Raw genomic sequence first — 14815 nt, 5'->3', positions numbered from 1 at the left:
CAAGAGAGTGCCTTATAGAGTATGAAACACGTACACAAAGGGTCAGATCAGTGCAGAATTTGCAGAGCTCATAGTGTGAGTGCAGGTATGTGAGCGTGTGCATGTGTGCACATACATGAGTGTGTATGCACGTATGTATGAGTTCATAGAGCGTGCATGTGTGTCTGGCTACTGCTCTCGGAAATACATCCTAACCCCGCACGGGCCAGAAGAGAGGTCAGGGTGCCCTTGGGTCAGGAGAGCACCTGGGCAGTGACAGGGCTGCAGCGTGTGGCCAGGGTCCTTATGGAGAACGACACACACAGAAAGCCAAGGGAGCCTGAGGCAGCCCTGAGGCCAGAGCAGAGCTCCTGCCCAGAACAGGGGCATGCAGTGCAGAGAAGCTGGAAACCGGTTCCCACATGAGTGGAGCCCTATAACCCCAAGGCAGATCCGTGGAGAATGCAAACACTGCTGCCCTCAGTGCTGCTCACCTTGTACCCCAGGTAGCCCCAGCCAGCATACAGACTGGACATGTCACCCTTACGGGGCCTGGGGACTTGCCTAAAGCAGCCACCTGCAGAGTCAAAAACGTCTTCCTAGAAATTTTTGTTTTAAAAACAAAAACATAGGGGTACCTGGTTGGCTCAGTCAGTTAAGCATTCAACCCTTGTTTTTAGGCTCAGGTTGTGATCTCAGGGTCATGAGATTGAGCCTCTCATCCTGCTCTGCACTCAGTGTTGAGTCTGTTTGGGATTCTCTCTTCTTCACCCTCTGCCCCTCCTCCTCTGCTCCTCCCTCACCCTTGCATGCTCACACACACATTCTCTCTCGCTCTCTCTCAAATCAATCAATCAAATCTTAAAACTAAAATTTAAAAAAATAGAACAAAAGCAAAACCATAAAACCATAATCACCCAGTTCCAGTAGCAAGCCACTCAGACATGGAGCATCCCAGAAGCTTTCTGAGCAGCTGCATGACCAAATCATGTTTTAAGGTAATTCATCCATCCCCAGTGGCAAGGTGGAGACAACCCAGGGAGCTGAAGTCAGGGAGACCAGCTAGGAGCTGACCTGGAGGAAGAGAATAGACTTATGCAGAAGAGGCCCTTGAAATGAAATTTGACGGCTTAGTGATTGCTAGTTTGGGGCTGTGGTGAGGCAGGGACTCGATATACAGCACATCAAAGAGTCATCCCACTGAAGGAATGTCAGCTGAGAAGGGTGTGGTGACTGCCTCAGAATGTGCTTCCAGACACAAGGGTATCCAAGATCTAAGGAGGAGATCCAAGCAGGTCTGGCCTCCTCTGCCTACTCCACTGCAGGCCCTGCTCAGATCCCCAGCTACAGGAACCAGCCCTGGCCCTGCAGGGGAACCCAGACAGATAGAACTCCCAACACGCTCACCACCAGCCGTCTTTAACCCTGACAGTCTGCAGATGGCCCAGGGGAGGCTGAGCTGCCTCCCGGCTCCCCTCCCGCCCAACCTGACCCCTGGCCCAATGAGTCAGGCTCCTCTCAGCCACATCAGACTCACTGGGCTGGAGCTGCCAAGAAAAACTCAGAGCCCCCATCAAGAAGCAGCACTCAGCCAACCCCTTACATGAGCCAGCTCTGAGAAAGGCACCTCTCACCTTAGCCCAGCTGCCGGCTGCTCCCTTCCTCTGTTCCCTGCCCCGTCTGTTGAGGGACCAGGCCTCTCCTGGCTTTGTGCCCTCCCTGGCCTCTCTGAGCAACCATTGGTGGGTCTGTTCTGCCCCTATTCCAGCATCTACTTGGCCCCAAACAGCTGATTTCTCCCTTTCAGCAGCTGTCCGGTCAGTTCAGAGATCAGCAGAGCCCTGGCCCAGGGACCCAGCCTGACTCAGCAAGGTCCTTTTGGAGTCATGTCTCTGCCTCTGATCTTCTTGTCACTGAGATCCTCTCTAGATGACAGAGAGTCTGGGGGCCTTGTTGGAAGAGCCAAATTGAAGGAGTCAAGAGGTCTGCTCCAGAGAAAGGAAGATCATGATCAATCTCTGAAATGCTCTCACATAGGAAAGAGGGTACCGTCTACTACACAGATATGATGGAAGGATCTAGAACCAGCACTGGGTAAAACTCCCAGGCACTGGATGTCAGCTCCATAGATTTAAGGGTTTCTAATACACAGAGATGTTCACAATGAGAGCAGCCTACTGCATGGGACTGAGGGATACCAACCAACTGTCAGAAGCACTATGAAGTGGATTCCTTCATTGTTTGAGAGAGGCAAAGAATATCCTTTTTGGTCATGAAGTTGTAGAAATATATGGAGATGGTTTTCCATAATTGTATCAATTGCAAAATCTTTAGCAAACTTAATTCAGCAAATGAATTAATCGGTTTTTTGGAAAACTGGCTAATCACCTTTTCTTCTGTAGAGCTACTGCGACCTCCATAACTCAGCTAGATAGATGATGACATAAATGAGCCCATTCTAGACTCAGCCCTGGATGACAAGTTCACTGGCACACTTATATAGCCAACCCCCCACCCACCACAGGAGGGAGAGCCTTAACTCTGCAGTAATTCACACCAACAATTCAAGAAACCCCTCCCACCACAAGCCCCTGCTCTCCCTTGACATCAAGAATGTGCTAGAGAGGACACAGCCTCTCCCCATTGAGCATGGGCATGCTTTGGCATTGCTACCAGGGACAGATAGTCTTTTAGACAACAGAGCCAGGACAAGAATTTAAAAGTTAGGACAATAGAGTCAGGGCCATGGCTTCCAAATGTTGAAGAAGAATTGGGGTCCAAATACAGGAACTGAGAATGCTTCCCAGTCTGGCTTCTGACCCCCTACTCTCATCACTTTATTGTGTTCTGACCCCCTCCATCATTCTAGCAGGGTCTCCAACTGGGATTTCCCGACATAAACCATGTATGTATTTTCCTAGGCATTTCCTCAGCCTAGAGTGTTCTCCTCCCTCTTTCTCAGCCAAGCACCCAACATGAAAGCCTAAGCCCTAGTCTCTTGGCACCTGCCCGCCCGGGAGCTGCCCTATGCTCCTACAGCTGGCCCCACTTCCCCTCTGCCGTCTCCTTCCCTCCTTACTGAAAGTCTGTTCACTCCCCAGTCCCTACCCTCCGGTGCCCAAGCCGGAATGTGAGCATGCTGTGTGGCCAGTGCTGATGCTTGGGGAGTTGGGGGGCATCTGAGGGCACACAGTAGGTACTCAACAAAGAGCATTCTTACAAAAAGGATGAGGCATCCAAGAGCACACAGGAGGTACTCAACAAAGAGCATTCTTACAAAGAGGACGGAGGAGTTAGTGTTTGGGGAGCCTCCTAGTGGGAGCATTCAAGACCTGGCTTTTTGAAGAGAGATGAGGTCAGCCCAATCCAACAGCCCTTCCCATCCCTATTTCGGAGGGAGAAGAGAAGGTGCAGGCAGCCAAGGAGAGCGTCGACACGCCAAGCAGATAATTATGTGTTCTTGGAAGCTGGTTTAATGTACTGGCTCAGCGCTGATCTGGGAATGGGCTCTGAGGCCTGCCGCCTTCAGACGGGACGTGGCTCAGGCAAGGATTTCACCGTCCAGTTTTAACAAGTGGCCAACGCCTTATGGAAACTTTTGAAAGGCGTTCTGTTTCAGGACAGCCAGCTTGTGCTTCATCTGGTTGCTCTGGCCATCTTTCCTTCAGTTTAGGAGCACAAGAAGGAAGGAAACTAGAAATCACTGAGCGCCTACTACGTGCCAAGAACCAAGTCAGCAATCTCACTGCCCTCAAGAGTCCCATGTTGCCCTTTGAAGAGGAAGACACAGAGGCTCATGGAGCCCCTGGCGGCAGAGAAGGAGTGAAGCTGGCATCTCAGCTCCTGAGCCTGTGCTCTTTCCAGACACAACGACCTTCTCTTTACAAGGCCATTCTTGCCGCATGTCTCAATCCTTCCCCAAAGCCAAAATTCCCCCAGTTAAACAGGGTAAACATTCCCATGGCAAAGAAACGCCGTGTTCCCCAGAGGAGATGCAATCACATTGTTCCTGCTGAAGCTATGTGTGCTAATGAAATAGAACTGGGTTGAGGGCCTGGACCCAGGCTCCGGGGCAGCCACCCTCCCTGGCATCCCCCGGCCATGCCCTACAAGGCAGTTGGAAGAACAGAAGGGTGGGGAGCTCAGGCCGGAGAGCCGGGTCTAATCTTGACTTTGCAGCAAGTCGCTGGTTTCCCTGGGTCTCTGCTTCCTGTTGCTATCATGAGGCAGCAAGCTTGCTTTGGAAAGTACAGAGCGTTAAATCCATGTGAGAAATAACTCTCTCGTTTTACTTTCCTGGGCATTGATTTCTTTCTCTGTCCGTAATTGCAAATGTTGTCTGCATACAGGAGGGACTCAGAGGTAGAGAAGAAAGTGCCTTTTAGGAGATGTCTCTGGAGAGTAACTCCCCTTGTACAATCATTTATTCTTTCCGGAATCATTAAACACATACTCAGGGCTTGTTATGTGCCAGGCTCTCTGCTGGGCAATGCAAATACAGAAATCAACAGGGTCAAGCCCCTGTTCTTAAAAGAATCGTATATAAATTTTGTCATCATAAAGAATAAATGTGTGTATGTGTATGTGTTTGAAGTCTTATGTTTATAAAATAATCCTGAATATACCCATTCTCAAATCCTGTATACTTGAGCCCCATCACTATATATATATATCTCCTTGACTATATGATATACATTGTTCTCATATTTTAACATCTTTCAAGTCAGTCTGCATCTTACCATTTTGATTGGCAGCGTTTTCTTCTTGGTGATACACTAAACAATGATCATCGTACAGATCTTAGACTTAAGGAAATGCACTCGAGGGGGGGGGAGTTACTTTTCAACTGGACTTTTAAAGGAAATTCACAGCCACCAAGGTCACCACAAAAATCTTTCCAAGACATTTCTAGTTCATCCAGATGTGTGGTGTCACACAGCTCATGTGTCTAGAGACCTGATTGCCCCTCACTTTCCAGCAGGATGGCTTAGACACCATCTCAAAGCACGGGACCAGGATGCTGCATCAACCCTTGGCCACCAGAGGGAGAGAGTGCACTGGTTCTCAGGCTTGCTGCCTTTCCCTCTCCTAAACCTTTCCAGCAAGAACCCCTCCAGGGTGGGCTGAACATCACTGCAGACTCTCTACCTGCAGAGTCAAAGTCCAGGAGAGGGCCCTCTCCCAGTGCAGTGGCGGTGAGAAAGAGGCGTTGGATCTGAATGATGTCTGCAAACCCACACTAAAAATCAGCTGTGGTTTAAATGAGCAGCTTCTGGGGATGAGGACAACTATTATACATGGTGGAGTTCTGCCTGAAAAATGCAGGGCTGGCGGGTGGCCCCCCTGCCCTCCTGAAACCGGTCAAGACTTATGAGACCATAGTGATGCATAAAGTTCTGCAAGGAAGTTTTCCCACTCTAGCAATTACCTGTAGCTTTCTCATTTCTTCCTTCCTCCCTTCCTTCCCTCGCTTCACTACTTATTTATTGAACATCTGCTATGTGCCAGGGTCTGTGCTAGGAACTAGGGATACAACAATAAACAGAACAGAGGAGAAGATTACTGTCCTCATGCATCTTGAGTTCTGGTGGGAAGATAGTATACAAATAAATCAGTCATTGCATGGTACAAAAAAAAAGAAAAAACAAGACATGCTGTAAGGAAAGGTACTGGGTGCCATAAGAGTGTGCGACAAGAGAATGTGGTCCAAGCAGGCTTCTCTGATGAGTGATAATGGAGACAATGCCTGAGGGAAGGAGTTCCCAGGTGAAGAGCAAGTAAGAGTCCTTGGGGCAGATGGACCAGCATTTGCAGAGGCCCTGAGGTGGAAAGTACTCAACACCGAGGCACTGAAAGGAGGTGGGGGTGGAGCTCAGAGACGAGAGGTAAGAGAAACCCAGGGTGGCCTGAAGCATCACAGGACCATGGAGGTGCAGAGCCTCATGTGCATGTTTAAGGCCTATTTTTCCATTGGTAGCGACAGGATTGAAGCAGGGAATAGACATGAGTGGAGTGGAGTACTGATAGGACAGTACTGATGGCCGTAGGGAATATGGCATGGAAGAGAAATTTGAGAAGTGGGGTGTCCAGTTGGGAGTTATTGGAGCAGAGGCAAGAGATGATGGCAGCCAAATGGTGACAGTGGGCATTCAGGTGTATTTTAGAGGTAAGATTACTAGATTGGGGGAGAGAGAGAACAGCGTATTCTAAGGGGTAGCTTGGAATGCCCTCCTGGGACAAGCACCTTTCAGGGAGGACAGCATCTGAGAAGGGAACATTATGAGCTATTTCAGTGCATGAACTTTATGTTATTTCTGGAACATCCACGTGCAAATGTAAAGCATACAATTAAGTCTGTGAATCCAATGCTCAAAACTAGGCTGAAAATACCTGATTTGGGAGTCATAGGTATACAGATGGGGGATAAAGCCATGGATAAAGCTGATGTCAGCTGGGTAAGAGCATCAATGAAGACAATGAAGAGAAAATGGTCCATAACAGAGCTCAGCAGAATGCTTATATTTCCAGGAGGAGCCAGCCAAGGACAGTGTGAAGGAGCTTCCAGAGACAGGATCAATGTAAATTGCCAAAAAGACGAGAGTATGTAAAGGAGGGATGGTCAACTGTGTGGATGCTCTGAGCAGTCTAATGAGATGAAGACCAAAGCATGTTTTGGATTTGCCAACATGGAGGTCTTATAGCAAGGCCAGCAGCAGCAGAAACTAGCCTGGGCTGGCCAAAGGCAGAAAGGCAATGCCAAGAGTCCACCCAAGAGGATGGCAAGCATAATCCTAGAATGATGGCAGGCTACCCAGTTAGGCAGTTTTTCTCAGGCAATGTTCAGCTGCTTGATGAAAACCTGGAAGAGATGGATGGTTGGGTTTAGCCTGGCCAGGATTTCACCACACAAGCATGAGAGAGAGAGTGGGTAGGGCAGAGCAAGCACATTGAGAGAGGTGAGATGGTGGTCTGTGAAGTCTAGGTTGGTTAAGGAGGTCAGGAGAGAACACGGGGTCAGTGGAGCTAAGGGACTGAAGGTCTCCATCATGTGAAAGTGCTGGGTCAGTGGGTGCACTTGAGCAGGTGAGCTGCAAGCCCAGAAGAAAGCCAGACTTTTGAGACTTCATAGTTTGTGTAATCTCAAGTCCATGTGGTGACCATGGAAATCAGTGGCTTAAAAGAAAAGGTGGAGAGCGTCCCTGGAGATGAGAAAGACAAGGGTCTGCGAGGTAAGAGAAGGAAATGATGAGTTAATGTCAGTGAGGTCATTGTCAATGTCCAGGCATTGAAGTTGCTGAAAATTATTGGAGTGGAGATGAAGGTGACCAGTAGGAGCTGAAGTCTTCACTGAATGAGTGGGTGACCAGAGAGTAGTACCATGGCAGTGAGCAGGAGCAGTGAGACAGTAGTGTAAGCCTCAAAGAAGAGGGCTTTCTGCACCAGCAAGGGGAGCAGGGGTCTGGAAGCAACAGTCAAAAACAAGAACTCCTTTCATGGGGAGTAGGAAATAGGCCAGGGAAAGGTCACTAATCGACTTCCTCCGCTTTGGAAGAGAGCCCGGCAATCCCTGGGCAGTGTCTGCAGAGGTGAGCATGAGGAAGGCTAGCACCCATGCCAGGGGTCTGCAAGCACCATCCTAAGATATGCTGTCTTGCAATTCAAGGGAGGCAGCATAGAACAATAGAGAACACTCTAGATCATACTGAGAGGGGACCGTGCAGGTCTGCTGGGTAGGAGCTGTTTCAAAGAAACAGTGAAGTAAATGAAGATCTAACTAAGCCCGAGGAGGCCACAGAAGGGAAGAAGGGCTAAGGTGGCCAGAGAGGAAGAAGTGAGCACTACCGGGTGGCCGCCGTAGTGGAGCAGGATACTGAGGCCTGCAGGCAGGGGATGCTCCAGAAGCTAGTCATGGTGGAACCGCTAGTCCTGGTAGCCCGGCATGGAGGGACCACCAGCCTGGTGCACACAGCTTCTAGCAGATTATAGAGAGCTGCTGCTTCAGTGCTGTTCCTCCAAGGGGAAGGAAAAAGAGGAAGGTGCTGGAAAGGGCACTGAGGGCAGAGGGAAGAGAGGGAGGCACTGAGGTGGCCCATAACCAATATAAGCCCCAGAGCAAGTAAGAAAATGAGTTTCTCTTAGGTCCCTACTGGGTTCGAAGACCCAGAACCACCCGTGCATACCAAAGAGAAAGCATACTTACAACTACTACAGGAAGACAGCACAACGGATATTATGAAAGGTAGAGAAAAAATATTTCCACGATCAGAAAAAAAAAAAAAAAAGGCACCTGTTGTAACTGAGGGGTCAGGGAACTCTTCACAGCAGAAACAGACTGTCCCATGGATGGGGAAAGAATGTGGGGATTTTGAAAGGTAAGGCCACAGGGGTGGAGGAATGGCCCCAGGCCTCCTTGGCAGTGTGGCTACTGCAACAGGAGGTCCCGTACATGTATCTGCCCGGACCCGCGTGCCTCCTGTGGCCTCCATCCAGCCTCAGCCTCGTCCCTCAGGGCCCCGTCCTGACTCACTTCTGTCCCCCTTGTCTCTCTGGTTGCAGGACCTATGAGCGACCACGCCCTGAGGGAAATGTCCCACACTCACCGCAGCCCTCTCCTCCCGGAGCCTCTTTCCAGCAGATACAAACTCTATGAGTCGGAGTTTACCAACCCTAGCTGGCCCTCAAGCCCCCAGGACACACACCCGGCCCTGCCCCTCCTGGAGATGCCTGAGGAAAAGGTGAGAAGTCTCCCTCCCAGCCGGTCTCCCAGGTACAGAGAAGGGGAGGAAGGGTGATGAAAGACACTGGAGACCCAGCTTCCCAGGGCATGCGTTGCATGATGGCCTGGAAGGGCCACTGCCCAAGGAGGTTCTGCCCCTGGGCAACACAAGGTCACACCCCTGGTTGGTCCTATTTAGCCTTATGATGGAAAATGGGGTTCTGTGTGCAAGACGATTTTATTTTTTTTTTTTTTTTTTTTTTTTTTTTGCAAGACGATTTTAAAGACAGGTAGAGAACGCACGCACTCACACACCAGTCTTCCAACCAGTGCCCCCAAATCCTTCCCCTTAGACCTGCCCCCTCGACTTCCCTTATTGTCTCCCTAAAGTAAAACCTGTGTTCAAATGCTAGCTTTTAACACTCCATGAACTGATACAATGGAGAGCAACCCAGGACCACTAAAGGTTTTTTTTTTTTTTTTTAATGAGATATAACTTAGATATCATAAAATTCACCCCTTTAAAGTATACACTTCACTGGTTCTTAGCATAATTACAGAGTTCACCAAAATCACCGCCAGTGGATTCCAGAATGTTTTCATCACCTCGAAAAGAAACACAGAATACCCATTAGCAGTCACCCCGCGGTTCCCCGTCCCCCACACCTGGCCACTGCCAATCTATTTATTATCCCTCTGGATTTACCTATTCTGTATGTTTCATGGAAATGGAATCATATAATATATGGGCTTTTGTGAAGTGCTCCTGTCATTTTCCATAATGTTTTCAGGAGCATCCTTATTGTAGCATGAACGGGGACATTGTTACCTTTTAGGGCCAGACAATATTTCATGGGATGAGTATACTACAGTGTATTTACTCATTCATCAGTTGATGGACACTTGGGTGTTTCCCCTTTTTGCCTGTCACAAAAATGCTACTATGAGCATTTGTGCAGAAGGTGTTGTGCAGACATGTGTTTTTATTTTTCTTGGGTATATATCCAGAAGTGGAATTCCTGGACCATATGATAAACCTAATGTTTAACATTTTCAGGCACTGCCAAAGTAGCTGCATCAGTGAACATTCTCACCAGCAGTGTACACGTCCTGCCACTCCACCTCCTTGTCAAAACTTGTCATTGTTTTTTTATTATAGCCCAAGTGAAGGTGAACTGACATCTCACTGTGATTTTGATTAGTATTTCCCTAATGTCCGATTGATGTTGAGCATCTTTTCATATGCTTACTGGCCAGTTGTATATCTTCCTTGAAAAAATGTCTTCTCAAGTTCTTTGCCCATTTTTCAACTGAATTATTTACCTTTTTTTATTGTGGGGTTGTAACAGTTCTTTCTATATTCTGGATATTAGACCCTTGCCAATTATGTGATTCACAAACAATATCTCCTACTCTGTAGATCTTTTCACAGTCTTGAAAGTGTCACAAAGATAGAAGCACAAAATTTGTGATTCTAAGTCTGATTTATCTATCAGATTGCTTCCACATTTAGTGTCATATCTGTAAGAAACCATTTTCTTATCCAAGGTCATGGAGATTTAGTCCTATGTTTTTTATGTAACAGTTTTATAACTTTAGTACTTACATTTAAGTCTTTCATCCATTTTGAATTAATTTTTATATATGGTGTCAAGTAGGGGTCTAACTTTAACCTTTTACAAGTAGGTATCCAGTTGTCCCAGCACTATTATTGAAAAGGCTATTCTTCCTCCATTGAACTGTTTTGACACTCCCATCAAAAATTAACTGACCACAGTGCATGGGTTTATTTCTGGACTCTCAAATTTATTTAACTGATTTATATGTCTATCCTTATGCTAGTAAGTAGCATGCCATCTTGATTACTGTAGCTTTGTAGTAAGTTTTGAAATGAAGAGTATGAGTCTTCCAACTTTGTTCTTCCTTTTTAAGATCGTTTTATCTATTCTGAGACCCTTGAATTTCTATATTACTTTTAGGATCCAACTTTCAATTTCTGCAAGGAAATAAAAAAAGGTAATTGGGATCTTGATAAGGATTGTAGTAAATCTGTAGATGAACTTGAGTATTGCCATTTTAACAAGTCTTCCAATCCATGGACATAGGATACATTTCCATTTATTTAGGTCTTTAATTCCTTTTGCTGTTTTGTAGTTGCTAGTATAAGAACACTTGTACAAAACCTTTAGTTTAGTACGCAAAGCCTTTTATGTTAAATTCATTCCAAAATATTTTATTATTTTTCATACTATCATAGAATCGTTTTCTTCTTTATATTTTTGGATTGTTCATTGCCCAGGCATACAAATAAAATTGATTTTTGTACATCGATCTTCTACCCAGGAAACTTGCTGAATTTCTTCACTAACTTTAATGGGGTTTTTTGAATTTTTAAATAGATTTTTTAGAAGTTTCCATAGGGTATCCCTGGGTGGCTCAGTGGTTTAGCGCCTGCCTTTGGCCCAGGGTGCGATCCTGGAGTCCCGGGATCGAGTCCCATGTCAGGCTCTCAGCATGGAGCCTGCTTCTCCCTCCTCCTGTGTCTCTGCCACTCTCTCTCTCTCTCTATGTCTATCATAAATAATAAATAAATAAATATTTAAAAAAAAAAAAAAGAAGTTTCCATATAACAGAATGTGCCATCTGCAAATGGAGATAGTTTAAATTCTTTCTTTCCAATCTGGGTTCCTTTTGTTTGTTTGTTTTTCTTACCTAGTTGCTCAGGCTAGAACTTGCAGTACAATGTTGAATAGAAGTGACAAGAGAACCAACATCCTTGTCTAGTTCCTGATCTTAAAGGGAAAACATCCCATCTTTCACCATTACCTATCATAGTAGCTGGGGTTTTTAATAGATACCCTTTATTAAGTTGAGGAATTTCCTTTCTGTCCCTAGTTTGTTAAAAGTTTTTATCAGGAAAGATTGTTGAATTTTTCAAGGGATTTTTCTGTGTCTATTGAGATAATCTTGTGGGGTTTTTTCTTTCATTAGGTTAATATTAATAATTATAGTTTTTTTGTGTGTTGAAACAGTCTTGAATTCTGAGAATAAATCCCACTTGGCCATATAATTCTTTTTATATGTTACTGAATCTGGCTTGTTAGTATTTTGTCAAGAAATTTTGCACCTATATTTACAAAGCAGATTGATCTGTGATTTTCTTTCTTGTGATGTCTTTGTCTGGCTGTGGTGTTAGGGTAATACTAGTCTCATAGAATGTATTAGAAAGTGTTGCCTTCTCTTCTAGGCTTTGAAAAATGTTATTAATTCTTTAAAGATTTGGCAGAATGTGCAAGTGAAGCCAACTTAATTTGGGATTTTCTTTGTAGGAAATGTTTTATTTGTTGTTTTTGTTTTTGTTCTACTAATTCAGTCATTTCCTTGATTATAAGTCAGTTCAGATTTTCTGTTTCTTCTTGAGTAGGCTTGATTGTATGGTACCTGTCTAAGAATGTATCCAGTTCATCTAGGTTAACTGATCTGTTAACATACAATTATTCATTTCTTTAGAATCCATTTCCTTATAACCCTTTTTATTTCTTGAAGGTTGATATTAATGTCTCCTCTTTCATTTCTGATTCTGGTAATTTCCATCTTCTCTTTCTTCCTTGGTCAGTCTAGCTAAAGGTTGGTCAATTTTGACAACTGCAATTAACCGTCTTTTAGTTTCATGGATTTTCTATATTTTTTCTTCTCTATTTCATTTATTTTCATGATAATATTTATTATTTCCTTCCTTCTACTTGCTTTGGGTTTAGTCCATTGTTTTTTTTCTAGTTTCTTAATGTGAAATGTTAGGTTGTTGACACAGGATATTTCATTTTTTTCACAAAGGTCTTCATACCTACAATTTCCTTCAAACACTGATTTAGCTGTATCCCATAAGTTTTAGTATGTTGTGGGGTTTTTTTTTTTCATTCATCTCAAAGTATTTTTCTAATTTCTCTTCTGTTTGCCTCTGTGATCCATTGATTATTTAGGAGCATGTTGTTTAATTGCCACATTATCTCCCAAATTTCCTTTTGCTTTTGATTTCTAAATTCACACCATCATGGTCAGAGAACATACTTTGGAGGCACCTGGCTGGCTCAGTTGGTAGAGTGTACAACCCTTGATCTTGAGGTTGTGGGTTCAAGCCTCACATTGGGCACAGAGATTACAAAAAATAAAATCTTTAAAACAAGAGAGAACATACTTTGTATTATTTCAATGCCTTTAACTTTACTGATACTTTTTTACCAGTAAAAATATTTTACTTATCTTATGGCCTAACATATGCTGTGTATTGGAGAAGGTTCCATGTGCACTAGAAAAGAATTTATATTGCCTTTATTTTTTTTTTAAACCTTTGACTTTCTTTTTTTTTTAATTTTTATTTATTTATTTATGATAGTCACAGAGAGAGAGAGAGAGAGGCAGAGACACAGGCAGAGGGAGAAGCAGGCTCCATGCACCGGGAGCCTGATGTGGGATTCCATCCCGGGTCTCCAGGATCGCGCCCTGGGCCAATTATATTGCCTTTATGAAGGAGAATTTGTGGAGATCCTTACTCTATCACTTCCACTAGTATCCTCCAGACACTGAAATCTTAATATAAGGAGGACTATAGACCATCAGTGTATAATAGAAATATAATGTGAGCCACATATGTATATTTAAATGTCTATTAACCACATTTTTTAAAGTAAAAAGAAGGTAAAATTAATTTAATACTATATTTTATTTAGCCTAATATATATGGATATATATAATATTGTTATTTTATCATATAATCAGTATAAAGTATCATTGAGATATTTTACACATTCTCTTTTCATACTAAGTCTTCAAAATCCACTTAGAGACCATCTTGATTCAGATTAGCCACATTTTAAGAGCTCAATAGTGATATGTCCTATTGGCTATGCTATAGGATAGTGTAGTTTTAGAACAAGTACTCCTGACCAAGGGGTCCGCAAATAGAATTGAGGGGGTTTGAGCTTGGATGGGGAGAATAATTTATCTGTATTTCACTAACTTCCAGTGAACTTAAGCACTTATTTGAATTATAAACATAGCAAATAAACAACAGCTCTATCAGTATTACCTGAGATTGTGGCCATTGTCACAGGTTGGGTTCCCCTAGAGGCTGACTTTGAGGTAGAGATTTGCATGTAGGAACTCTACTGGGATGTGCCTTTGGGGTCAATACTTGTAGAGGAGGAAGGGCAGCAGGATTAGGCAGAAGGAGAAGTTGGGCTATAAAGGAAGAGTTGGGCGATAAAGGCCCCAGGCAATCCTATGGTGAGATTTGGATCTCAGGTGGCCCTGTAAGGTTGCCCTGAGTTGGGGTGAGAAGGCCTCACATATTCACTCATTGTTACTTTGAAATTATAATAGTTATTGGATTGGCCATACCTGTATGTCTATCACAAGCTAAAAAGTATATATGTATATACTTTTGCATATATATATATATATATATATATATATACTTTTTAAAAAGTATATAAAGTATATATACTATATAAAGTAACTGTTTTCTTTGCAATTCTATTTATTTTATTCATTTCCCAACATTAGTCTGGAAAAAATAACGTACACAATCCTGGAAGAGCTGGCCTGCGTGCAGCACTCTGGACAGCAATAGAGAGTGGACAGGTGTCTTAGGATCATTTATCTTTATCAGAACACCTGACAAGCTTCCATATCCCCAAATACCCCTGCCCTCAAAAAGCTGTATTATCTGATAGTTTGTCATGGTTTCTCTTAAAAGGATCTCCGGTCATCCAATGAAGACAGCCATATTGTAAAAATGGAAAAGCCCAGTGAAAGGAGTAAAAGGAGAGAAAGCGGGGCAGCCCATCGGGGCTCTGCAGGCATGGGGGGCATCAGCCTCTTCCAAGCAGTGGGCTACCTCACAGGGGAGATGAAGGAGTGCAGGAACTGGCTGAAAGGTAAACAGATGCCCCAGGAAGAAGCAGCCAGGCTGGCCTGGGAGACAGCACCCCCCTTGGGCCTGGGTGGAGGATGCTGCTCCTTTGCTCACTCATGGAGAAGACTCTCAGCTGGAGTGCTCTCACCCTGAGTTGGCTGTGGGTGGATCGAATGTACCCTAATGACTTGGAATTCCCATGGTTT

At 44.5% G+C, this 14815-nt stretch overlaps 1 protein-coding gene across 2 annotated transcripts in view; it reads left to right on the top strand.

The window, feature by feature from the left end:
• The window catches only part of LOC112647800 (urea transporter 2), a 398379-nt gene that overhangs the window by 361340 nt on the left and 22224 nt on the right, over window positions 1-14815 (top strand). For both annotated transcript variants that reach the window (XM_035719418.2, XM_035719416.2), the window contains 2 exons: window positions 8536-8714; window positions 14451-14631. In XM_035719418.2, the coding sequence (XP_035575311.1) occupies window positions 8541-8714; window positions 14451-14631 (355 nt within the window). In that variant the 5' untranslated portion in view covers window positions 8536-8540. The remainder of the gene's footprint in view (window positions 1-8535; window positions 8715-14450; window positions 14632-14815) is intronic.

Source organism: Canis lupus, chromosome 7 (genome assembly GCF_003254725.2).
Source record: "Canis lupus dingo isolate Sandy chromosome 7, ASM325472v2, whole genome shotgun sequence".
Lineage (NCBI taxonomy): Eukaryota > Metazoa > Chordata > Mammalia > Carnivora > Canidae > Canis > Canis lupus.
This window is presented reverse-complemented; position numbering and strand designations above follow the sequence as displayed.